The sequence below is a fragment of the Mobula hypostoma genome, chromosome 18, assembly GCF_963921235.1.
Source record: "Mobula hypostoma chromosome 18, sMobHyp1.1, whole genome shotgun sequence".
Taxonomy (NCBI): domain Eukaryota; kingdom Metazoa; phylum Chordata; class Chondrichthyes; order Myliobatiformes; family Myliobatidae; genus Mobula; species Mobula hypostoma.
Window position 1 is genome coordinate 35869895 of NC_086114.1, and position 27684 is coordinate 35897578.

The 27684-nt window shown below is 38.8% G+C and overlaps 1 protein-coding gene across 1 annotated transcript in view; it reads left to right on the plus strand.

Moving 5' to 3' along the window:
- The window catches only part of hif1an (hypoxia inducible factor 1 subunit alpha inhibitor), a 37785-nt gene extending 10722 nt beyond the window's left edge, over positions 1–27063 (plus strand). The window contains exons 2-8 of the mRNA XM_063070706.1: positions 4389–4633; positions 11930–12078; positions 13568–13713; positions 14625–14731; positions 17302–17365; positions 17753–17863; positions 20278–27063. Coding sequence (XP_062926776.1) covers positions 4389–4633; positions 11930–12078; positions 13568–13713; positions 14625–14731; positions 17302–17365; positions 17753–17863; positions 20278–20334 — 879 coding nt within the window. The 3' untranslated portion in view covers positions 20335–27063. The remainder of the gene's footprint in view (positions 1–4388; positions 4634–11929; positions 12079–13567; positions 13714–14624; positions 14732–17301; positions 17366–17752; positions 17864–20277) is intronic.
- Positions 27064–27684: the final 621 nt, after the last annotated feature.

The window sequence follows — 27684 nt, forward strand, 5'->3', positions numbered from 1 at the left end:
TACTTTAATCGAAATGCTGTTCTTTGGTATGAATAAGAACAGTTTTGAAAATTGGATTGATTAGTTGCAGGTATTTTTATTTCAATGATACTCGCTGAAAGCCAAAGTGAAAACAAAGATAGAAAAAAATAAAGCTGCACACGCTATATAAGACCATAATGTGTAGGAGCAAAAATAGGGAATTCAACCCTTTAAGTCTGCTCTATTGTTGAACCATGTACTTCACTCTCCTTCCTTCTCCCCTAAACCCGCTTACCAATCAAGAGCCTATCAGTCTCTGCCCTAAATATACCCAATGACCTGGCCTCCACAGTACTCTACAGCAAAGAATTCCACAGATTCACCACCTCCAGCTGTAGAAATTTCTCCTCACTTCAGTTTAATAGGTATGTCCTTTTAAATGAGTGCTAATATTGCATTTTTCTTCATTATTAGCTACTCAACCTGCAAATTAACTTTTATTGAATCCTGAATTATCACTCCAAGTCTCTTTTCACAGCCGATTTCTGAATTTTTTTCCCATTCATGGGACATGTGGAACTCCAGTAGTCACTGAACAGCTATCCAGGAAAAGCCCCACTTATCTCCCCGTTTTGACTTCTGCCAGTCAGTCAATCTTCAATCAATTGCTAGTACCATGCCTCGAACAATATGGGTTCTTTTTTAGCATCCTTGTGTATGGCATCTTTTCAAAGGCCTTCTGAAAGTTCAAGTAAATTACATCCACCAACTCTGCTTTGTCTAATTTGCTTGTTACCTGCTCAATTTTATCAACATTTCTCAGGCAAAGTCTCCTCTTAATGAAGCTGTGTTGACTTCCTATGTTGTCATATACTTTCAAGTATGTACTCTGAAATTTGTTTCTTAACAGTGGACTCTCAAAATTTTAAAGGTTATAATAATGCAGTTAGGAGGCTAACTGAAGTTTGCATAAACTGTTGGAACAATGCACTGTAAAACTAAGTCTTTTATCTCTGAGATTTGCTACTGGCTGCACGAGGTGCTTTGGTAACACTACGTGCAAATGAATAGTTGTGCAGAATCTCTGAAGAGAGAAATCACAAACACAATAGAATATGCAAGCTAACCAGCACAAAATATAAAATGAGGCACTCTACAAAAATGTGTAAGGAAAAAACGCAGAAGTCTCAGAAGCCAAGAAAGGATGTTTGTTTACTTATTTTTTAAAATTATTTTTGAAATGGTTTCTTGAATTTGGGCAGTGCTTTTGAAGGTATTTCTACGATGCTGTTAGGGAGCAAGTTGCAGGATTTAGACATAGCAGTGATGATAGAATACCATCAAAGACAATCTCAAGACAGTTGATGGTCTGAGATTTGGCAGTGGAAATGCCACTGAACGTGCAGGGTAGATGGACTCCGCCCAGGAGAAGCTGGCTATTGTCTGGTACTTTTCCTGCAGAAATATTACTTGCTACTTGTAAGTACATGCTTGAATGTTGTGTAATTCTTGTGGCATGGAAGCATGAACTGCTTCATTTTCTAGCAACTTGCAGGTAGAATTGAATGTTAGACAGTTGTTAGCAAGAATTCCTACCTTGCTTTAAAGCATTGATGATGTAGCTGATGGTATTTGGGCCGAGGACACTGAACAATGCCCCCATTGATATCTTAGGGCTGGGATGATTGACCTCCAACAACCACCACCGCGTGGGATAGTCCTCCAACCATTAAAGTGTTTTCCCTTTGCTCATGAACTTCAGTTATATGAAAGCACCCTGATGCCATACTAAATCAAATGCTTCTTTCATGTTATGTCAGTCTCAATGTCCTCAGCTCTGGAATTCAGCTCTTCACTCTTGCTTGGAACAAAGATTTAATGAGATCTTGTGCTGACTGGACCTGGGGAAACCCAAACTGGGCATCAGTATATAAGTTATCAGTGAATGCTGCCTAATAGCACAATCATTAAGTGTAGAATGATTAGGGTGTGGGCTGGATTTGACTTATCCTACCACCTGTGAATGGGAAATAAATATGGAACTTAATACACAGTCAAGTTCATACTAATATGTAACTGTACTCAAATAACTTAGCTTGAAACACTACCAGTTCTCGATTGGAAGCCAGAATGTTGTCTAGGCTCATAACCTTTTTGCAGCAACCAGTGCTGTAAGCATTTCCTTACTATTACATGGAGTAAGTCAAATTGGCTAAAGCAGCGGTCCCCAACCACCGGGCCGCGGACCGGTACCTGGCCGCAGAGCATGCGCTACCGGGCCGCAAGGAAGCGATATGATTTGGTCAGCTGCACCTGTCCTCATTCCCTGTTACGGCCACTGATCAGCCATTCCGCATGCGAGGTCATGACCCGTGCATCATCCGTGTCAGGGCGGGAAGGCGATCAACTCCTCGAGCTTGCAAATGATGACGGGCTGAAAAGTATGTTTGACATAACATCTCTGTCAGCATTTTGGATCAAAGTCGAGGCTAAATATCCTGAGATAGCCACGAAAGCACTGAAAACGTTGCTTTCATTTCCAACATTTTTCTGCGAAGTGGAGTTTTCTGCAATGAATGCAACGATAACTAAACTGCGGAATAGACTGGACATAAGGAACCCCTTTCGAGTATCGCTGTCTCCCATCACCCCTCAATAGGACCGTGTTGTTGCAGGGAAACAAGCCCAGGGCTCCCACTGATTCAGCGATATTGGTGTGTTGCAATGATTTTATATATTCATACGGGGAAAATATGTGCTGTGCGTTTAATATCCAAATATTACTTAAAATGTTATGATGCTATTGACTTATAAGTGACCTATATAACCATATAACAATTACAGCACGGAAACAGGCCATCTCGGCCCTTCTAGTCCGTGCCGAACGCTACTATCACCTAGTCCCGCTGACCTGCACTCAGCCCATAACCCTCCATTCCTTTCCTGTCCATATACCTATCCAATTTTTCTTTAAATGATCATATCGAACCTGCTTCTGCCACTTCTACTGGAAGTTCGTTCAACACTTCAAGCTCCCCTGATAATTGACTTATCATTATATCCATGCAAGGAAAATATGCGCTGTATGTTTAATATTAAATTCGTTAGATAAACCCTTTTAGAAACAAAATTGAGTGTATTACCAACTTATCACCTATATTCCGGTAGTGATTAACACCCACCCCCACGAACAGAATCGCCAAAAAGGATTTGTTTGGGGGGGGGTTGGAATCGGCAGGTCATGACGCGCATGCGTATTGGTGCCCGCACAAGGCTTCATGGTCATTGTAGTCTTCTGGGTAAACAACGTATTTGACTGCTACTCTTGTTCGTTGGCAACCCTACCCACCGCCCTCCCCCCCCGGAATTCCAGCACCATTCTGTGAGGAGTGTCTGTACGTCCTCTCTGTGGAATGCGCAGGTTTTTTCCGGGTCCTCCAGTTTCCTCCCACGGTCCCAAGACGTACAGGATAGGTTAATTGGTCATTGTAAACTGGCCCAGGATTAGGTTAGGATTAGTCAAGTTTGTCAGGTGTTGCTGGGGCAGCGTGGCTCAAAAGACCAGAAGGGCCTACTTCACACGGTATCGCTAAATAAATAAAAGTGGTCAAAAACAGCCGAAGGCCCGGGATCTTTGCAACCTTCAGACACGAAGCTCGAGAAAAGCGACGTAACGAACTTTTAACATCGTAAACCAGTGAGTTGTTTGTAATGTCTCCCTGCTTGCTGGGAAAATGGAGACACCCTTTTCTCCCTTGTTAGAGAGAGAGAGAATCTGTGGTATGTCAAATGCCAGGTGTAACACAAAGTCTTTGGGGTAACTGCAAATCTGTGTCTTTGCTATCGCTTGGTGACGTTGCCGGTGCCTGCTTTTTTTGCCAGTGGGGCGAGGGGGGATTGTTGTTCAGTGCCACTTACGTGCTGGAGGGAGGGGAGCTGGGGAGGTACTTTGGGGTTCTTGTGTTTATCTGTCATTCATTCTTTGGGGCACTTCTCTGTTTCGTGGATGTTTGCGAAGAAAAAGCATTTCAGGGTGTATATTGTATACATTTCTCTGACATTAAATTGGACCTTTGAACCTCTGGAACAGCAAGAAAGTAAAATAATCGGTGTCATTGGAGAAGTATTACTGAACAAACAAACAAAAGACTAACACCACTGATCAGCTGAGGCCTACAGTTCTCAGATAGTTGGCTGCTTTGATTTATGATGTTCCAAAATTACTTAGGTTCTGGAAAAGTTCCAGCTGATTGGAAAACAGAAATATAAAACCGCCTTGAGTGAGGGGAGGAAAAGCAGGGAACAGAGAATCTGTTTATTATGCGAAGGTTATGCAGTAATTCTGCAGTATTTGGAAGAGAATTAATATTGCCCAATTCCATCTATATCTTATGTATGTTATTTCTGTTTCTCTATTTCCATTTTAGGAGCCAGTGGTGCTGACAGATACTGACTTGGTTTACCCAGCCCTGAAATGGGATTTGGATTACCTGCAGGAGAATATTGGAGATGGGGACTTTTCTGTTTATGTTGCCAGTACTCACAAGTTCTTGTACTATGATGAAAAGAAAATGGCTAACTTCAGGGATTTCAAACCAAAGTCAAGGCGAGAAGAAATGAAATTCAATGAGTTTGTGGAAACACTTGGTAAAATCAAACAAGGTGATCCAAGGTAAATCCAAACCTCATACTGTTTTTTTTTTGCACCCGATATGCTTTAATGTAATGTCTCCAGAGCACAGAATAATTTTCTATCAAAGATGATAGAAAGAACTTGAATTGGAGTTATTATTTTGTGACCTCACACCTCAAATGCTTTGCAGCCAATGTTATAAGAAATATGGTACCCAATTTGTTCTTAGAAAGAAATGTTGTTGTCCTTTTGCCTTCATTGGATTTGTATTGAATTTCTGTGATGAGAACATTGCCATGACCTTGCTCGCCAGCCAAATTTAAACACCCTGATGTGATAATAACTGTGAATGTGGATGATACTGATTCAATGTTGGGAAGGTTGAAATGAAATGTGATGTATAGTGACATAAGTAACTGCATTACGAAGAAATTCCTACTCTATGTTGCACATATTTATTGACAATGAAATAGTTACCTTGCAGTTAAAATTCAATGTCTTCAGTCGCACTAGAAACACATTAATAGGTGGATGGTAAATGTAGCTTTCTAATTGTTGTTTTGTGCATCTTCTCTGAAAAACTATGTCTGGTGGGACTAGCCTTCACTATGACACCACCTTGAGTCTCCCAACAAATGACAGTCCAGAGTGCAATCCAGAAAGTGGCACCATACTGCACAGACTACACAGGCAGGAAGAATAAAGCCTAGAAATACAGTTGGGAACGTTGCTGGAAAAATATCATAAGATACTTCAAGACCCCATATCAGGAAAAATATAAAGACACAAACGTGACGTATTGGAGAAGGTGCGGCTCCAAGGAGGCAAATCATTTCCATATTTTCTGGGATTGCCCTAAATTAAGTTTATATTGGAAAGGTATTCATAGAACATTAGTTAAGGTACTTAAGACCCAGATAGCTCTGAACGTTGAGACGCTCTATTTGGGGCATGTATTGTTCCTTGAACAGAAGAAAGATATGAAGTTGCTGCAGGCCCCTTTAGCGGCAAGTAAGAAATCAATCACTAGAATTAGAAGATTGGCACGAAATTATCTTGGAAATATTTAAAATGGAAAAGATGACTTACTCTTTGAGAATTCAAAAAGAAAAATTTTTATCAAATTTGGAATAAATTGATTGAATATATAACCCCAAAGCGAGCAGACTTTAGATGACTCTGCTAATGATCTATACTGCTCTCCTCATCAACACAGTAATATTGCTAACATAAGCACCCTTGGTCCAAATGTTTACTGTTTTTTTTTTCTTTTTTTGGAAAATGGAGAATTAACAGAAGTAAAGGAAAAGATTTGGGAAAGGGAAAAAAAAATGATAAAATTAAATAAATAAGTACATAGGGATTGGATAATTATGTTTGGGGGTAGGAGCAAACATGAATGAGTTAAGATATAAACACCTGCAATGGTAGTTACATAGGCTTTCATACAATATTTTGGACCAGAAAGAAATGGTCCAGAAGAGATATATGGAAATTATTATTAATCCACTATTATTACTATTTTTCTTAACAACTAATATCATTACTTAGCCTAATAGAGTAGAATTACAACTGCACATAATTATCTATTTAAGTGCCTAATTACTTTTTATATCATCTCGATGTGTACTTAGGAATGTATAAATAATTATAGATTTATACATATATATAAAAAAAGGAAAAGGTTATACATGTGAAAAAAGTTCATGATACTTGTGAATTCCTTATCCAAATAAAAATAAATAAAAAATTTTAAAAAAAGAAATACATTTAGGAGAATTTCATAGATGACAGGCAGCCAAGTGTTCCTGCAGTTGTCAAAAGTAGTTCTACAAAGCGGGTTGCCTCCCTGTTAGGGTTAACGAGCTTTGCCAGGATGGTGCAGAGCAGTCTGTGGATGAAAGGAACACACATCAAAGTTGCTGGTGAACGCAGCAGGCCAAGCAGCATCTCTAGGAAGAGGTACAGTCGATGTTTCAGGCTGAGACCCTTCGTCAGGACTAACTGAAGGAAGAGTGAGTAAGAGATTTGAGAGGGGGAGGGGGAGATCCAAAATGATAGGAGGGTAGCCTCCAACCTGATGGCATGAACATTGACTTCTCTAACTTCCGCTAATGCCCCACCTCCCCCTTGTACCCCATCCATTATTTATTTTTATACATACATTCTTTCTCTCACTCTCCTTTTTCTCGCTCTGCCCCTTTGACTATACCCCTTGCCCATCCTCTGGGTTCCCCCTCCCCACTTGTCTTTCTCCCCGGGCCTCCTGTCCCATGATCCTCTCATATCCCTTTTGCCAATCACCTGTCCAGCTCTTGGCTCCAACCCTCCCCCTCCTGTCTTCTTCTATCATTTTGGATCTCCCCCTCCCCCTCCCCCTTTCAAATCTCTTACCAACTCTTCCTTCAGTTAGTCCTGACGAAGGGTCTCAGCCTGAAGCGTCGACTGTACCTCTTCCTACAGATGCTGCCTGGCCTGCTGCATTCACCAGCAACTTTGATGTGTGTTGCTTGAATTTCCAGCATCTGCAGAATTCCTGTTGTTTGTGGATGAAAGGAATTGATCCAGAAGTTGTGGTAGGACAATGTAGATGGCAAAAAGGGACTAGGTCCTGCAGGCAGGCTTTAAAAAGTAAGAAAGAGTTAAAGAAGGTGGTGATCTCAGGAGTATTCCCGGTGGCTAGCACTTTTAAGTATAGAAAATGGTGCATAATTGGAGAGTAGTGAGAAGAATTGCATGCACCCTACAGCTGTGGCCTAACCAAAGCTTTAACATGACCACCATGCTCTTCTTTTCTGGGCCCTGGATAACGAATGCCAAGACCCGGTATACCTTCTTAATTACATTACCTGCCTGTGCTGCCATCATTAGGAATATATGCATTTGTGGCCCAAGATCATTCTGTTCTTTAATAATTAGGGCCCTAACTTCCATGGTGTGTGTCCTACCTTATTAGACCTCACAAAATATATATCACCTCATCCTTGATGGGATTAAATTTCATCTGCTATTAATTTTCCCTTATTAGCAGCTAATCATTATTCTGTAACCTGTCTGCCTTCCTCACTATCAATAATGCCATTAATTTTCATGTCCCTTGTAAACCCTTCATAACTCCTAAATTTGTGTCCAAATTGTTAATGCATTTAACAAACAGCATGGACTCCACACCAGTCCCTATAGTATTTTCACTAGTCGCAGGCCTTCGTTCACAAAATCTTTCCAACATCACTCTCTGTCTCCTGTTACCAAGACAGCTTTCATCGAGAAGGGGTCATGAAAGTTGGTGGCAACTAGACCATTTGGAGGTAGTAGAGAGAAGTAAAACAGAATCATACTGGGTCTGAGATACAGAACAAAGCTGTTGCTGAAAATCTGAAATAAATGAGACTGCTGGGAAGACACTACATATCAGGATGTGAAGAAATAAAAGCAGACATAGAGATCTCGCTGAGGCTGCGAGAACATGCGTTAATGAGAACAGTTTGCAAATCAGAATTGTGGCCACCAGCAAAATATTTAAATATATAAACATGGGCCAACTAAAGACAATGTGTGATTAAAGTAGGGTGTTTAACTTGAATATTCAAATACAATTTTCCCCACGTGGCAGAAGAAACCGACAGCCCATTTGTATGTACATAAGTCAGGCATTGTAACCTCGGGAGGACCTATTTCTCAGGACTCACAAAGCTGCTGAAGCTGGAAATCCATTGCAGTAATCTCTCATATTTAAGGTTTCCAGAAGCTCTTGTGTCCTGCTTCTCACAGTTCCAGCATGTTTAATTTTGCTTCTCTTCTGTTCTCAATTTACATCCTGTCCAAAACACATTAGCAGTTTTTAACTAACTGCTTTATCCCTTTGCAGTTAAAACAATCTGTGTCATTCATTTTTCTCTTGATCTTCATCCTAGCAGACATTCTGATTTCTCTTTTCATCTGTTCCCTTTTCAGCAAAGTAAAAGAATCCAGAGTTTTTAATAGTTTCCTAATGTTTCCTCTCCTGATGTCATCAGTCTGGAATGTTCTCTCCTTCTATCTCCACAGATGCTGCCTGACCTACTGAGTTTTTGCTACTTCAAGTTTGCATCATCTGCAGTGTTTTGATTTACTGGATATAAGGGTCATAATTTCATAAGGGGCAGAAAGGGAAGAATTTTGTGTGCTCCATAAACTTCCTCAAACAACACATTTCTTGCTCAATGAGGAAGGAAATATTTCTGGACTTGATTCTGGGAAATGTCAGAGATCTTAAAGATCGGTGGGAGAACATTTATGGAACAATAATTATATTCTCTTAAGATCTAGCATAGTCGTCAAAAAGGATGTGGACAGTTTTAACTTGAAATAGTCAGTTGGGGCAGAGCCAATTTCAGTGTATTGCAATCCAGTCCAGGAAACAGAATTAATTGTTCAGACTTAATAATCTATCATCTTTTTGTAAAGTGATTCAAAGATTGACCAAACCCTTTAATTGAACATTGGTGGCCTTTAAAGAGAAGAGTGGTTCAAGTAAATTCTAATGGGTGGGGGCAAGGGGGAAATTGATGTCCCAACAGAAAGAGAAAAATAAAGCAAAGATGGAACCAGCTGATCATAAAAAAATTCTAAGAAGAATTGACAAATAAAATGATGGCAAAAGAAGGAGAATGAGAAAAGACGGGCAATAGGTGTAAAAGGGAATCCAAAAATCACCTAATGTAAATAATAAACAGGAGAAATGGGACTGTTTAGAGAGCAGGAAGTAGATCCACCAGTTGGAGTAGAGGGTGTGACTGAAGTACTAAATTAATACTTTGTGCTCATCTTTAACAATGAAGTTGGTGCTGCTGCTGGAAAAAAGGGCAGAAAATTAAGGCTAGCTGAAATTGTGTTTAAACCATTCCGTCAGCATCCTAGCATGCTGAAGGACCCAAGGACAGAAATTCCAGCAGCATCAGCAGCAATTTTCTGAACCTTTTTAGCTACAGAGAAGGTGATAGTGGGAACCATTAGAGGAGAGGTGAAAGGCAGATGGGTGCAGCCTCCATCTATCATCAACTGTCCATCTCCCATCTCCACCACTTACTAGCTGATCTGTCTGTCATTCTTCACCCAGTGTATTAGTTCACCCATCACCTTTGGCTCCTGTGTCACTGCATCCCCCCTTGTTCTTTATAATGCCTATAGAGGGTTTTGATCTGAAATGCCTACATTTCCTTCCCCCCACCCCATAGATGTTACTCAGCCTGCTGAGTTTCTCCTGCTGATTGTTGTTCCAGATTCCAACACCTGCAGTCTCTTGTCTCCCAGAATAAGAACTTGCATATATACACTCAGTGATCACGTTATTAAGTACAGGAGTGGAAGCCGTTGTGGTCTTCTGCTGCTGTAGCCCATCCACATCAAGGTTCAACATGTTGTGCATCCAGAGATGCTCTTCTGAACACCACTGCTGCCTTGCTGTCAGCTTGTATCAGTCTGGCTATTCTCCTTTGACCTCTCTCATTAACAAGACATTTTCTCCCACAGAACTGCCACTCACTCCATGTTTCTTGCCTCATTCTCTGTAAACTCTACAGACCGTACCAACAATCATTCCACAATCCACTACTTCACATTCTGTTGTTTGGTCTAAATAACAACTGGACCTCTTGATCATGTCTGCAAGCTTTTATGCAGTGAGCTGCTGCCACATGATTGGCTGATTAGATATTTGCATTAATGAGCAGGCATACCTAATAACGTGGCCCTGGAGTGTATATGAATTGGTGATTAAATTGCAGAATCTGCTGGACAATGTGGGGATGTGATACATTCATGTTCAACACTGAATGTAGCAGTTTTCCAAATTGTTATCCCATGCACAGCTGTCAGTTTGACTGCATTTCCTGGACCTTCTGAAAACTTTACACCTCTTGACAGTTCTGCTTAAATATATTCCTTTCTTAGATATTGTTCAGATTAATTTTGGTAAAAATATAAATGCCTTTTTTTAATTGTAATTTTTTTTCTGTGATTCTGTTCCTTAGCTTTTCCTCTACAGGAGCTTGATCAGATTAGACATAAACTGAAGTCCTCCATAAATTTACATGGCATTTTTCAATCCTTCCTTACCTTACACTAACTACTTGCATGTATATAATGTATTTAATATAGCTGTGTTCACATGGAGGGCTTGAGAAGCCAGATTACCTACTTATTTTGTTGTGTAACACATCCCAAGACTTTATGGGAGTATAATCAAATAAAATTTACTATCAGCTTATGTAAACTCAATCAAAATGGAAGTTTCAAGTAGTGTTTGAAAATAAGGAAATAATGAAGATTAACATTTAGAAATCTTTAGATTTATGAAGGATGTTAGTAGAGTAGATGTAAAAATATTTCCACATAGGATCAAAACTAGAGACCATAAAATACCTTCAATAATAAATTCAGTAGTAATTTCATTAAAAAATCAGAAGGAACTAATAGAAGAGATTTTGTATGTCATCAAAGACTCTTGTAAATTTCCTTAGACGTATGGTGGAGAGTAGCTAGCTAGTGGTGTAGTGGCATCAGCACCAGACTTCGAGGCAAATGGTCCCGAGTTCAAATCCAGCCAGTTCCTTGCACGTTTTCTATTGACCTGGCAACTCGGTCTTGTAAAAAAAACAGACAGATGCTAAGGAAACGGAAAGCTGCGGCACACACGGTGCCGGAAGGAATAGATATAAGGTGGAGAGTATTCTGACTAGTCCAATGCACAGAATCGCAAGAGGCTGCAGAGTATTGTAGACTCCAGCTCCGTCACAGTTACAAGCCTCCCCACCATTGAGGACACCTTTAAAATGCACTGCCTTAAGAAGGTGGCATCCATCATTAAGGACCCTCACCATCGAGAACCTGTCCTCTTCTCATTACTACTGTCTGGGAGGATGTACATGAGCCTCAAGATGCACACTCAATGATTTAGGGACAGTTCCTTCCCCTCCACCTTCAGATTTCTGAGCAGTCCATGTACCCCAAAACACTACTTTTTTTTTACTGTTTACTTGTTTTGTAATTGCTAGTTATTTTTTGTCTTTGCATTGAACTGCTGCTGCAGAACAACAATTTTCACATCATATAAGATGGTGATAATAATTCTGATTGTGAATAGGTCAGGCTGTATCTATGGAGAGAGACACACAAAGGTAGATAAATTATATATTCATGCTTGGGTGGGAGTGAGGATGATAGATTGCTATCTACTGTAAGAGAGTGGTCATCACCAGATAGCTACTATTTGATGTATTTGTCCCCTTGTATAATTTTCCTCTGATTATCTTGCATTAGAATTAGGATTAAAATGTATAATTTTTTTTATTGCAGGTATTATTTACAACAAACATTGAATGACACTGTAGGGAAGAAGATTGTCTTGGATTTCCTGGGTTTTAATTGGAATTGGATTAACAAGCAACAGACAAAACGGAACTGGGGGCAGCTCACATCCAATTTACTTCTTGTAGGAATGGAAGGTCAGAGGTCAATCATCCTTTTGTTTGGAAGTTGTGCCTTTTGCTGTTTTGCATACAAGATTCTTAGTGCTTACAATAAAATTTCAATTGGCGAAGCTACATTCTGTTAATTACATCCGGTGACTAATAAGTATCATTTGTTAATCATAGTGTTGTGTGAAATTTCCACCATGACTAAAGTTGAGTAAAATGTAAATCCAAAATCTGAAAGTGGTATTGATTTTGGGAATCTATTCATTCCAGTCAATAGTGATTGATGACTTTATTCAAAGCCATCATCAGCCAAGGATGAATGGTGAGATTGGGAGAATTTGTGGAAGAATGTTAAAATATAGAATTTCCTTTTTTAAAAAGTGAAAGAATCCATGATTGCTTTTAAATATTTAGTGAATAAAAGTTTTGTGTTACTACATGTAATTAGATGAATAATTCATTTGGGCATTTGGCAGAAATGTGAGCTAAATGGCTTCTTTATTTGTCCGATGGCCACAACAAAGGAGCAGAAGCAGCAATATGTCTGGAAACTGTCCACTGATCTGGTCCAACTAGACCTTCCTGCTGTTATTCATACTCACAGAGACACAAAGGACATATTTAAGCACTGTTGAGAGAAGTGCTACAAGCTTGGCAGTGGACCGTAACAGGAAAGATGAGAACATTTTGGCTTTCCAGACTCCAGAGGAATAAGCAGGAGTTACCTTTTATTTAGTTTAATATAAAGCGGAAAGGAGGTCCTGAAAAATAAAGTGTGAGAGTTGGGGTATGGGGACATAAACAAGTAAAAAGTAGATGTGCGTGTGATATCAGGAAGTTAGATTCCTGGAAAATTTATAGCACTGGAGGCCAGACAGTTATGTCTACCAATGGAGCAAAAATTATTCAATCTAATCCCAGTTTGTAATACCAGATCCATAACCTAACAGATTTTGGCCGCTGAAAGTCAGTTTAGTGCATAGTGGTCATGGTGTTGCTATACTGAGTTAGTAAATAGGGTTATACAGGTTGTTCAAGAACTGAAGAGATCTGATTGTGCTGTATCTTTGATATATAAACCTTGGTACCGTGGGTGCAGAATACAGGGTGAATATATCTTCATATACATCGAGGTAGAATGAGGTTTAATTATATGTTACTAAGGGAGTAGTGGGATCCATTGAATACCACCATAAGATAACTGAAAGGTCTATTTGGATTGATAAATTTAAAGTGGTTTAATCATGTGAAAGAAAGGGAACTCCTTAGTTATTTTCTGAGTTATTGACGTCACCTAAGGAAGCTGTGATAGTCCAAAAGATGTTCTTTGAATTAAAACAGGTAAATTTGTCTCTGACTGCTTGTTTTCTTTCAGTAATTCAAATCCTTAGTGAAAAGAAAATAGCCCACTTTGAATTAAAAGGAATGAGCTTTAAATGTTCTGCTGATTTCTGTTGCCATTTTTGATACCTGTTTAAATTCCGATAGCATGGTTTGTTTTCTTCTCTTGTTCCAGGAAATGTTACACCAGCACACTATGATGAGCAACAGAATTTCTTTGCACAAATTAAGGGTTATAAACGTTGTATTCTCTTCCCACCTGATCAGTTTGATTGTCTATATCCATACCCAGTTCATCATCCTTGCGACAGACAGAGCCAGGTATGGAGTCCTTTAATCACGCTGAATCTGCACTATTTACCTGGAGGTGACCCATTGAGCCAGTATTAATTTTCCAGAAAAAAGCTTTTGGGAAAAACATTTTAATATCTTGCCCTGTTTTATGGTATCTATAAATAATTTATACTTTGAAAGGGGTTTGTTTTCAACTTGATCTTTCATTAGATGCATTTGAGATGAAAGGTGACCTTATCTCAGGCTGTAGTCAACACTGATCATATGCAGCTTTGCTTATTACAGTTTGAGAGATGCCAAGGAGATCTAATATTGTTGTCTATCTGGACCTTCACTCTGTTTTCCATTTGCAGCATTGAGACAGAAAGCTTAGCTTGGATGCATCTCTCCTCTTTATGGACTGATAGTGACATACTAGGTATGGATAGAGAAATACTAAAGCATTTAAACTTTGGATCAGAGTTTAGCAGAGTTTACCTTTCTTTGGTCAGTGGAAGCAGTGCTAATTGTTGAGTTCATCGTAAGGCATATTGTTAGTAACAGAACAGAAATTGCACAGACTGCTATCCTGCAGAAAACAGGGTATCAGAAGATTAGAAAAACTCTCAAAAACTGAGGCAGTAGAACTGACTGCTCTGAGAACTGGAGGAAATATAAGCATAAAGAAGAAACAGAAAATGAAAGTGAGAAACAAATAAAAGAAATAAACAAGTAAGACGTGGACAGGAATAATTATTGTAAGATAATCATGTCATTTCCTGACTTGACACATAGCAGAAACATAAAGAAAATGGTTTTGCTTGGATGAATCTGAAGTAATGAACTCAGAAATGTTCCTTTCCTGTCAGAATGACAGGTAATTTTATCATTATATAGATGGTGGTAGTTTTAGGGTAATGTAATTTTATTGATAATTAAAATGTTTTTCTTTTATCTAGGTGGATTTTGAAAATCCAGATTATGAAAGATTTCCTAATTTTAGAAATGTAGTAGGATATGAAACAGTTGTTGGGCCTGGAGATGTTTTGTACATTCCCATGTACTGGTAAGTCAAAAATAACATCAGGTACAAACCAGTGCAGGAACATCTGGACCAAAACTGTATTTTAATTTTCACCAAGATTTTCACAAGTAAATGTGGTTTGTAATTAGTAATTTTCTTATCTCTTAAGTATCCATCAATTTAAGATGAAAAATAACTGGGACAAAATGCTGGTTTGAACACTGGTAATGCTACAACTGCTGATTGGAACAATATGAGTTAAAACACATCATGAATTAATTACACATTAAAACTTTTATATGTGATATCCATACCATGGTAATGTGTACCCATTTCTTTACGCTCTCAAGATATGCCCTGTTGGTCCTGTGCAGGTGTTTTGACCATTTTGCCTTGGACTAGGAGATATTCAGGAGTGATAGGAATTATATGTATTCCATCCAAATTACTCTTCTTATTAGAAGTGTGGTTTCTCTCAAAATTTTGGCAAACCTGGATTGTGAAGGGTGACCGTCACTGGGTAATACAGGCAGTGAATCTCCCATCACCGGCCTTCTGATATTGATGAAGGCAGGCTTTTGAAGTCAGTCAGGGACTTTGGACTTTGCCTTGGCTGTGTTGCTGGCTGGGATTTATACATAGGGAAAATTACACAGCAACACTTCAAGGGGTGTAGACAAGTTGGTGGAATAAATAGATGGATTTGTGAGAGTGTAATATGTGAGAATTTAATGATGACGAAGAAAAAGCCATTACATTTTGGGAGGAAAAATGAGAGAAATATAACCAGAGTACACAACTGTAAAAGGGGGGACAAGAACTGAAAAAGGAGACGGCATGGGCACTAAGTCCTTAGAGCAGTGTAGGGAATGCAGAATGTACTTAAAAAAATCAGAAAAAGAAAAGGGGAACATGAGATGCTTTTGGCATTGAGGAGAATCCAAAGGGGTTTTATGGGTAAGAGTAACTCAGGTGAGAATAGTGTCCCCCAAAGACCAAAGTGAATATTTATGTATGGAGCTAGAGGAAATTGACAAGGTCCATTGATATTTCTCTTCTGATTTTACTGTGGAGAAAGACCTGATAACTAGGAAACTCAAGGAAAATTAATGCAGCTTATCTTTTGGATGTCACATTACAGTCAAGGAGGTGCTAGTTATCTGAAAATGTATGACAATATTTAAATCTGTGGGGTCTAAACAGATACGTCTGAGATCAATGTAGGAAGTGAGAAGAAATTGTGGGAGTCCTGATTGAGATAGATATGTTAGTGTTAGCGCTAGATGATGTGCTAGAAGACTGGAGGGTGGCTAATGCTGTGTCTTTATTTAGGAATGGCTGCAAAGCAAGGACTGGGAACTATAGACAAGTATAGGAAGCAAATTGTGATGGTGGAAGTTTGTTTTTCAGACTGGAGGCTGTGACTTGTGGTGCTCCCCAGGGGTCAGTTCTCACCTTTCATTGTTTGTTATCTAGATCAATGATTTGGATACAAATGTACAACACATGTTTGCAGATCACATTAAAATAGCTAGTATTGTAGACAGTTAATGACTGGGATCTCGATGAGCTGAGAAAGTGGGCTGAGGAATGGCAAACAAGAGAAAATTTGCAGATGCTGGAGATCCAAGCAGCAGACAAAATGCTGGAGGAACTCAGCAGGTCGGGTAGCATCTATGGAAAAGAGTACAGTCGACATTTTGGGCCGAAACCTTTCAGATGAAGGGTCTTGGCCCGAAATGTCGACTGTGCTCTTTCCATATATGTACCACCCTCTTTGTGAAATATTTAGGAAGTAGTTGAGGCAAGTACAATAGCAACATTTAAATGACATGTGGACAGGTACATAGATAGGAAAGGTTTAGACACGTATGGGTCAAATCTGGGCAAATGGAATTAGCTTAGATGGACATCTTGGCCAGCATAGGCAGTTTGGGCTGAAGAGTCTGTTTCTGTGCTGTATGATTTTGGAAAGATGCACTTTGTTCATTGAAAATGGTGGGATAGATTGGAGAAAGGATTTAAAATAGACACAGGATTCTGGGCCTTATAAATAGTTACGGAGAGTTCAAGAACAGTGATCTTGATGAAATTTAGTAATAACTAGAACATTTAATTTGATGATTAATATTGACTACCACACTCTGTAAAAGATCTAAAGGCTTTAGCATGAATATGAAGTTGCTTACCAAAAGATTCCAGGGGTGAAGGATAATTATGTGAACAGGCTGGAGAAAGTGGAGTTGTTCCCCTTAGAATAGAGAACAATCCCACCTACTCCATCTTAATCACATAACTCTGAGTTTATTAGTGAAGTTTGCAATTATGTAGGGTAGAGACAGAGCAGAAAGAGATAAATTGTTTTCTTCTGCAGAAGACTCAGGAATAAGATGGCTTTGAATGTAGGCAACTGGCAAAAGATCAGAAGCGACACAAGAAAATACTACAGGTGGTTTGCACCTGGAATGCACCACAAAGGAAATCACGAAGGCAGATTCAACTGTAGCATTCAACAGGGACCTAAATAAGTATTGAAGAGAAGTACATTAGCAGATTAGCTGATAGACAATAATAGTGTTTGCTGCATAGTGATTATTTAAATTTAATTTCAGGTGGCATCATATTGAGTCATTACTGAATGGAGGAATCACTATTACTGTCAACTTCTGGTACAAGGTAAGCGTCGAAGGAGACCGACCAACTTTATTACATTTAGCTATTTATACAAACAAGCATTATTAATTTGTTAAATACATTATTAATACATTTTAGAAGAGTACAAATAAAGCCTCCTTTTTCCTATAGTTAAACAAATTTCAGCAGTCATTTCATCCATTTTAAAATTGTTATCTACATAGAACAGTTTTTTCATCACTTAATAAATTACTGAGAAGTATATGCTTCAGGCAGGGGATGCAAAATTCTTGTATCTGTGTAATCCATGTAAGTGCTGTCAGAGTATAATGTTTGAACCTTAGGGGGCTTGAGATGCTTTGCAGGTGTATTAGATAGATTTTCAAATGTACATGTGCAAATGTTGCTGAATGTATCTGTTTATCTAAGGGTGCACCAACTCCAAAGAGAATTGAATATCCATTGAAATCCCATCAGAAGGTTGCAATTATGAGGAATATTGAAAAAATGTTGGGAGAAGCTCTGGGAGAGCCACAGGAGGTAAAGCAGTATATAAATTTCAGTTTTTCTATGTATATTTTTATTAGCTCTATATTAATTTTAACATGTTAACAATTCACATAAAGTGCACTTTAAACCCGAGCAAACCCATTTCAGAGTTATACAGCACAGAAACGGACCCTTCTCACCAAGATCAGAGTGACCATCAGGAACCTAATCCCCTTTACTTCGGTATTCCTTGGCATCCAGGATTCCTTGAATTTGCTCCATTTACATTCCACCTTTATTATAACTCTTTGACCCTCCATGCTCATTGTTATGCTTTTGAATGACTGATGTAGACACTTCGTCCATGCTCCCAGTCCACTATTGTCAGGTCCTGTTTCGGGTATTGAGCCTTCCCTTTTGTTTCATAAAGTTCTCCTGGACACTTTAAAAGTTCCATTCCTCTAATCGTATCACAGTAAAGTTACCCATTTAAGTTTGCAGAATTTGAAATCCCATAGTGTTATTCACACCTCTGATTTTTCTACATATTTGCTCCTTCATCTGCTGACTCACAAAAGGCCAGTAGTATACTTTGGCAAAGTGATTGTCCCTTTTTTGTTTCTGAACTTCATTCATACAGCCTCAATTGCAGACTCTTCTAGGATATTCTCCCTTGTTACTCTAGTAATGGATTAATGCCACTACTTCTTCTACAGCCCTTCTTCTGCCCTACCTTATACCCCGCAGTCAGGTCCCGGAGATTATAGACCCTGGAATGCTGAGTTGCCAATCCTGCCCATCTTTAAACAATATTTCTGAGATAGCAACAATATCATATTTCCTTGTGCCACTGATTTTTAGTAAATAATTCTTCACATCTGATTTAATAGAAATCAAGTTCATCTGGCCCCTCGTTTATGTGCTTTTATCACTTATGAATGAATCTCTTCTCAGCCTATTTGCCACAGTACATCGCATTTGCAGTTTTCACCATGTAGAGTTGCCTACAGTTAAAGATCTTGCTTTCTCTGTATTAATTTATAAAATGCTTCATATTTATTACCTGACAGTAATGCAAAACAATCTGGTTTCAACAGTATTTCTGATTCCTACTTTTAAATATGAACATGCATGCTTTGGGAAAATAAACCAAATAAAACTATATCATCTGTCTAATTAATCACGGCTGCATCTGGTTATTGCTGGAGATCCACTGCTTCTAAATTCTTTCCAGGTCCTTTAACCTAAAGAGATTGTGCTTTATGTGACCTTTTACCTACATCTTAAAAGACATTGCAACTGCCTTAAGCTGCACTGTCAGTTTGAATATTGGATCTCATGAGCTGCTGAAAAGGTAATTGCCAGTAGTCTTTGAAAGATGACTGCTGATGTCAACACCAGAAAAGCTTGTTGGAGCCTTGGTTTCTTCTACATCCACACGAAGGAGGAGGCACATGTTCCAGTCTGATATCTTCAAAATGTGGCATTCTTAATCTTTGTATTAAGACTGTCAGACTGCCTCCTCAAATATTGGAATAGGATTTGAATCCACTAATTTCTGACCAGACTAATATCCTTTTAAAAAGTCTAATGTTGTGTATTGTATTTTTCTCTACTTCCTTCTGTGATAGGCTTTCAAGTTACTGCCCTAATGCTGCCCAATTGTTCCTTTCTGGTTTGCCCATTCTTGTGATCTACAACTTCAGTTATGTCATGCACAATTTACTGAAGTTTTTTGAAGTACAAAAACAACTATGGTAACTTTATCTCTCAGCTAGGCGGTAAAACAAGAGAAAATCTGCAGATGCTGGAAATCCAAGCAACACACAAAATGCTAGAGGAACTCAGCAGGCCAGTCAGCACCTATGGAAAATAGTACAGTCGATGTTTTGGGTAGTCCTGCCGAAGGGTCTTGGCCCGAAACGTCAAGTACTTTTTTCCATAGATGCTGCTTGGCCTGCTGAGTTCCTGCAGCATTTTGTGTGTGTTGTTTGAAAAAACAAAGAGTTGTATTTACCTGAGATTCATGCAGAAAGTGACAATTTCTGGGGACCAATAATAACAAACAAATGGAGCCTTGATTTAAAATTGCAGCCTAAAGATCCCACCTGTGAAAGTGCAGCACTCTGAGCAGTCAGTTAAAGTGCTAACTTGTTTGCTGTTAGGTCCTGAAGTGGGACTTGAACCAAGAATCTTTGACTCTGACCAGAGTTATAAGTGACATTTGTACAAGTGAACAGCAGTAATAGAGAAACAAATTGCACAGCAAAACAATTCCTTCGAAACAGTGACCTGTATTAAGGATCAGAAAACAGATCAGTAATCAACATGGAATGCAGAAATTATAAGAGATTGCATGGGTGTGCTTGTGCTTTCATGTCACATTATCAGTTTTGGATAATACATCAGTTCCTAATTGCCTGGGCAATATACTGAAGCTCATTATTTGTTTCCTTCCTGACTAGGTCGGGCCATTATTAAGAATGATGATTAAAGGCCGATATGATCAACCTTACTCATAAAGTTTTTTAAAAAATCAACTCTTTCTGCGGACTGTTCACCGATGCTTTCCTCAAGTAAATGGCGCCAGAGAAAGACTAAGCATACCATACCGTGAGCATTGTGTGCCTGCACTTAAAGAAATGCAGAAACTCTTTTCCTATTAAAAATAGGCCGCCATCAATCATTGAGGTGAATTTTTGTATCTGCCATCCATGTGCCCGTTGGACTGAAGCCTCTGAAAATGGAACTCTATTGTCAGTTAATTGGCACATTTCCCCTGAAATGTTTAACACTGAATGTGTATGTAGACCACTTTCCACCCATTTATAAAGGATTTAAGGTTATTTTCTTTAAACAATGAAGATCTTGTGCTCTTGCTGCTGGAGTAGTAAGAATGGACTAGGTGCTGTTAGTACACGGCATTTAAATATGAGGTTTATCACTGTAGGCCTCTATATTTGGATTTTTTAAATCACTGGTCTGGATTTCATACCTTGTGATTGTGAAGAATTCAGTAACATGGTCAGGCCTTAAAATGCTTGATTTGAATTAATAACGTGATAACATTAAGTACTCTATAATTATAAAGTACTGTTGTCACTTGGTGAAACAATATCAAAAAAAAATTCTTAATGTTTGTCATGGGACAAGGTCAGTGTTTTATGTACAACACTGCCTCTCCTAAAATGTGGGGCAAAGCATCAGGCCATGAAATGGTAAATGTGATGTCACAATCTTTAACATTGTCTGTTGCCTCAAACAAGCTCCATTGCTATTAGTCTGAGAGACTATACAATGGATAAGATCATTTTGGGTAATTTTGTTTGCACTTATATAATTTAACTTTTGGAGCACTCCAGTCCATTTGCCTTTATCCATCTATCTCTTATCCCCTACCTCCGTTTTATATGCTTTTCTCTCATTACCCAACTATCTCACTGTCTTCACCTTCCTCTCTTTGGGTTTGCACTCCCGCTGCCTGTCCTGCATTATATCTTCCACCCTAGACATAGCTTATATAAATGTCTTCCATTTCAAACATTGATTTTCTACATAATATTAAAACCAATAATAACCTTAAACATACAGCACCTTTGCTGATGACTCCTATAGTTTTAATATCCCTATGAATTCTCTTTAACGATATAACAGAACTTGCATGTCTTTCCTCTAGAACCTCTATATCTGCTTGCAATGTAACATTTTGATCTTTTTCCACCTGCTGGAAAGTTATCAACCTGAAATAGTTAACTTCTCTCTTTACAAGTACTGTGTGACCTGCGAAGTGTTTCCAGTGTTTTCTCTCTTTATTTTAGCTAATTTATTTTGCACCACTATGGCTGTTTCATATTGAGAAGTGAACTGGCTGTAAATTGATTAAAACTTCGGGAAATCCATTTTACTTTCCAGTTGAACTATAATGAACTAAAAGCAAAACTCCATAAGTGCTGTGTCTGAACTAATAACAAACAAAAATTGGAAACAAAGTCAATGAGCAACTGCTTTTTGGACACCCCAAAATATCCTTTGTTTTATTCTGATGTGGTAACCCAATTAGTTTTCATGTCTTTACACCTCTTAAGCTAATCCATAAGACATAGGAGCAAAATTAGGCTATTCGGCCAATCGAGTCTGCTTTACCATTCCATCATGGCTGATTTATTATCTCTGTCAACGCAATTCTTCTGCCTTCATCCCTTAATCTTTGACAGCCTTATTAATCAGGAACCTATCAATGTCTGCTTAAATATATCCGATAACTTGGCTTCCACAGCCATCTCTGGCCATTGGTTCCACAGATTCACTCCTCTCTGGCTAAAGAAATTTCTCCTCATCTGTGTTCTAAAGAGATGTCCTTCTATTCTCAGGCTGTGACCTCTGATCTTTGACTCTCCCACTTTCGGAAACGTCCCTCTATGTCCACTTTATGTAGCTCTTTTAATATTTGATAGGTTTCAACGAAATTCTGCCCCACCCCCCATTCTTCAGTGAGTAGAAGCTCAGAGCTATTAAACATGCTGCATGTGTTAACCCTTTCATTCCTGGAATCATTCTCATAAACATCCTCTTGACCCTCTCCAATGCCAGCACATCCTTCTTCTGGATAAGGGGCCCAAAACTGCTCTCAGTACTCCATTCAGTCTGACCAATGGCTTGATGCCTCAGCATTACATCCTTGCTTTTATCTTCTAGTCCTCTCATAATGAATACTAACATTGCATTTACCTTCTGTGCCAGCGACACAACCTGCAAGTTAACCTTTAGGGAATCCTGTGAACACTCCCAAATCCCTTTGCACCTCTGATTTCTGAATTTGCTCTCTGTTTAGAAAATAGGCTATGCTTATATTTCTTCTACCATACATTTCCCTGCACGATATTCTACCTGCCACTTTTTTGCCCATTCTGCTAATCTATCTAAGTCCTTCTCCAGACTCCCGACTTCCTCCATGTTACCTGCCCTGCACCTTTATATCGTCTGCAAACTTGGACACAGAGCCGTCAATTCTATCATCCAAACCTTTAACAGATTAACGTGAAAGGAAGCAGTCCCAACATCAAACCCTGTGGAACACCACTAGTCACCGAGGAGTCTTGACAACTGCCAATATTGTAAATCTGAGATAACAAGTGGAAGTATAAAGAAAAAGCATTGGATGTGTGATAAGGACAGTTCCTGGATATCCCTGACTGAGAATTTTAGCCCATGGTTTGGTGATTTCTCTTAAGACTCATTGTGGGGCTTGAGTAGGGAAATCGCCACTTTATGGAACAAGTGAGTTAACTGCACTGTAATTCAAACTGGCCCCTTTAAAAGATTAAAAAAGAGCAAATAAATATGCTGGTTAAAATAAAATTATACTTGACAGTGCCCTATCTGCACATCTTTCTCCCCATTGCTGTTCCTCGGCCAGAGCTGATTCAATGGCGCTGCCTTCATGGGAAAAATTAATAGCATGACCCAGCAAGTTTACTTCTGTTTTTTTTTTGTTACTCTGATAGCAGAGGATGGCTAGAGCAGTAATTTTGCACACAAGTCTGCAAGCTCAATACAGAGCAGGACTGGATTCTGTGACTTCTCTTTGGCTGTAAGGGTGTCTTTGTCAGATAGCCCAAATAGTTTATAACTATTGTCCAATTGCTTGGAAAGCTTGGCTCTCACTTGAAGCATGTTAAACAGGTCACCTCTTCAGTCGGAGAATCAGTCACCTGTCCTTGAATAGTCCCTAAACAATCAGTAGCTAAATGATCAACTTTGTATAGCTTGGGTTGTCATTCAAAATTTCTGCAATTTTTATCTGTGGTTGAAAACTACGTGAAACATTATCTGGTTCTAATGATCAGTGTGTTCAGGATGTAAGAAGTGCATAAGACTGAAGCTATTGATTCTTTGATTTTAGTTAAATGTTTGGTTTGCTCAGTGTCACTCATTATATCCTGATACAAGCACAGCGTCTGCTGGATGTCAGTGAGTGGAGTTGGGTAACTAGTTTGAGATCTCACCTGGTCATGTATTAGATCTGCAAGAATAATATCAGAAAGCCCAGAGCTAAAAGGTCAGGAGAGTCTTAACAGTTTGGGTGTCTTCTCTAAAAGACAGGTGGGAACTTGCAGAGTTCTTTAAAATGATGAAAGTGTTTTGAAGTGTCCAACATAATAATGTGGAGGAAACTGAAATGAAAGGTTATAATTTAAAAAAAAATATTTAGGAGAAACATTTAATTATCTTAGCCCCAAGAGCTAAATGCCAGTAGAAGGATGGGGAATGGAATTACTCAATTGCCTTCTGTAATGGTGTAATATGATAGCAGTTGATTGTTGGACACTGATTCTGAAATTTGGTTCCAATGAACTAAATTTTTGGAGCAAAATACAGCGCACAGCTAATGCTAAATTGCCATTTCACACAAGTCTCTAGGACAGATTTCTACATGACAAAAGCTTCTATTACAGCTATTCTGTTGATTTATATTTCTGACATTTGATATCCTTTTGAAGAATGAAATGAATTTTTCCCCCCACTGGAATAAGGCGAATTGAAACTTGCCATTTTATCTCAACATATGCTTGTGCAGCCTAGCTGTTGCAGATTAGCAGTGGCGTTGCCTTCTACTGAGAGCCTTAAAGAAGGGAATGACTGCACCAGTCAGGAGAATGTGCAAAAAAACAGTTTCTACCTGTTTTGCACAATAGGCTTGATGGTGACAGAGCTGAGGATAATTCACTTTTCAAAGTGAAATTTTATAAGAGTAAGTGGTGTTTAACAGTCCCCAGTTTCATGCACTCCACTAGTGATGGATGTGGAGCTTCAGCGGTTTGACCTTAACACTTGCCGATTGTGATTTTAACAAGACATTATAAGGATTTGGTGTCAAAATGAGAACACAGAAGAATTTTGCAAAAAAAAAATGTTTCTGACGTGTAATTGCTTGTATGTATGATAACCTCTGACTTCAAGTACAGTGTGATACAAATCAATGAAGTTAATTCCCCAGTCTCTTGATGACTCAGCAACTGTATCCCCCTTTGCTTCACATATTCAGAGTGCACACAGGAACGTACCAAACGGTGTTCAGAGTTGCTTCCCTTGTGATTTTAGCTTTGATTGTGGAAAGGATGGTGTTAGATTCCTGGATTAGGATGTATTTACCAACCCAAAATATACTCATTATTCAACTTATTACATCCTTTTTCTGGGATTTTAAGCATTCTTCGTAGAATTGTTGGATACACCTGCACTGGTATGTTTTGGCAATGAAGACGAATGCTCTTCAGTATCATACTGATTTAAGTGATTAACGCAAGAGGTCCTGCAGATGTTGGAAATCGAGAGTAACACACACAAAATGCTGAAGGAACTCAACAAGTCAGGCAACATCTATGGAAATAGATGAACAGTCAATGCTTCAGACCGAGTTACTTCTTCAAGACTCATTGGAGGATAATTTTTTAAAACATCTGTTGCTTCCCTCTTTCTTCCTACTATGTATCTTGCAACCCTAGAAAATATAATTGCCCTTAAATATATGCACCCGATATATTTAAATTAATTCCCTGCACAAAATGCTCCAACTCTGTTAGTTTGCTGTAATTTTGTTGATACGAGTAAATTGTCCAAAACATGAAATAATTAAAATCAGTATCAGTAGTTGCTGTGTTCGTGTCTTCAATCAAGTCATTGTTGATCTAGACATTGGGAATCATACCTGTCTTTGGTGACCTTAGCAAGAGCTACTGAACTTTACTCAACCAAATCGGCCAGGTCAAGTAATTATTTATTTATTTGTTGAGGTACAGCAGGAAATAGGCCTTTCCAGCTCTTCGAGCCACGCCACCCAGCAATCTCCAAATTTAATCCTGGGACAATTTACAATGCCCATTTTACCTACCGACCAGTGTGTCTTTGGACAATGTGAGGAAACCAGAGCATCCAGAAGAAACCCATGCAGTTATGGGGAGAATGTACAGGCAGTGGCAGCATTTGAACCCGGATCGTTGGTGCTACTGTGTCGTCCCATATACTGAGTACATAGAGCATAAAAAATTGCAGCACAGTACAGGCCCTTTGGCCCATAATGTTGTGTTAATTGTTTTAACCTCTGATCAATTTAGCCCTTTCCTCCCACATACATTCATACATGACCTGACAGAGTAGATTCGGAAACCCATGCAGTTAACAGTTGAGGCCAGTTCATTGGCTATATTTAAGAGGGAGTTAGATATGACCCTTGCGGCTAAAGGGATCGGGGGTATGGGGGGAAGGCTGGTACAGGGTTCTGAGTTGGATGATCAGCCATGATCATACTGAATGGCGGTGCAGGCTCAAAGGGCCGAATGGCCTACTCCTGCACCTATTTTCTATGTTTCTATGAAACAATGTTTCACTTGGTTGAGATGTCTGGAATCAAAGGTCAGTCTCAAAATAAAGGGCCAGTATTTTGGGAAGACATAAGAATCTTTTGAATTCTCGCCCCAAGTGGGCCCGAGGGCCTCAGTCACTTATAGCCAGGAAAGAAGCAGAGTTTTGAATATTTAGGGAAGTGAGACTGTGGAGTTGGTGCAGTAAGTAGTGTTGAGATCAATGATCAGCCAAGATAGTCTTGAATGGTGGAGTACAAAGAATCACGTGGTCTTTTCCTGCTTAGACGTTAAGCTTTTACTTTCGTAGCTACTGAGTTAATAAGCAGTTTCAAGCAAAACTAATGTCTTTTATTCAGCTAGCAACTTCAGCTCACACAAGTGGGAGATGGGGACCACCATAGAAGTTTGCAACTGCGATTTGGTTGAAGTTGGAAACAACTTCAGGGGTTTGCATGGATGGAGTGAACATGAACTAAGTCTAAGGATGAACCTCTATTCTAAAGTTGTGCATGATTCATTTCCAGTGGAGATTCAGAAAACAAAATTCAAGCCAGCTGAACAGAGTAAGAGAACCCTCAAATCCAGCACCACACGGGACAAAAAGTTGATTCAGCACCAAAACATTTTTCAAATTCTTCCAGATCTTCTCACAAGTTTAAGATTAGATATCTAGTTGCTTATTAAATGTGTATTATATATTTTTCTAAATGGCAGGAACACAATTTAATACTTGTTTAAGAACGGAACATGCTGTTCTCTCCTTGTCCTGTAGTTTATATTGTCATCCAGTTAAACTGGAGATTTGCGTACTGTTCCTGCTTTGCAACAATGTGATAATCTCACAAACAGACACTCCGTTGGCAACAACACTTGTGAGCTGCCATAAATAAATTTCTGCCTCTAAGGATAAATATGTTGTCTCTCAATGTATCATAACAACACTACATTGATCAAACTTAACTCATCTCCAATGGGAGCTGTGGAATTTGTTATTGTCATCTGGAACACTACTGTGGGTCATTAATGTGACAACAAAAACATCAACTGGAACCATCCATTTTGGGCAGCATGTTTATCTCACATTGTGGTTTCTGGTTAGAGTCACATTTTGGCCCATTTAAGTGGCTGCCCCAATTAGCTGAAGTTTAATGAAAATAGTTAAAAAGGTATAAAAAAGACAAACTGAGTAACATTATGTATTAAATGAAATTCAGAATAAATTATAACACTACCAATATTGCAGCACTATAAAACTGTGGATTAGATCTTAATGCTTAATGATAGAGGAATTCATCTGCATCACGTTCTTTTGACTGTAAATGAACAAAATTAGTGTGGACACCTAGTGCAGATAATGGACTGCCGTAATCCAATGCTTTCGATAATTATATCTTCCAAATCTTCATTTTCATTGTAGCATTCAAGATGATTGTCAATACCTTCAAATTCTTCAGTTTCTAACTTGTTATAGTTGTGAAATTGTTTTATATTCACTCTCACACATATCTA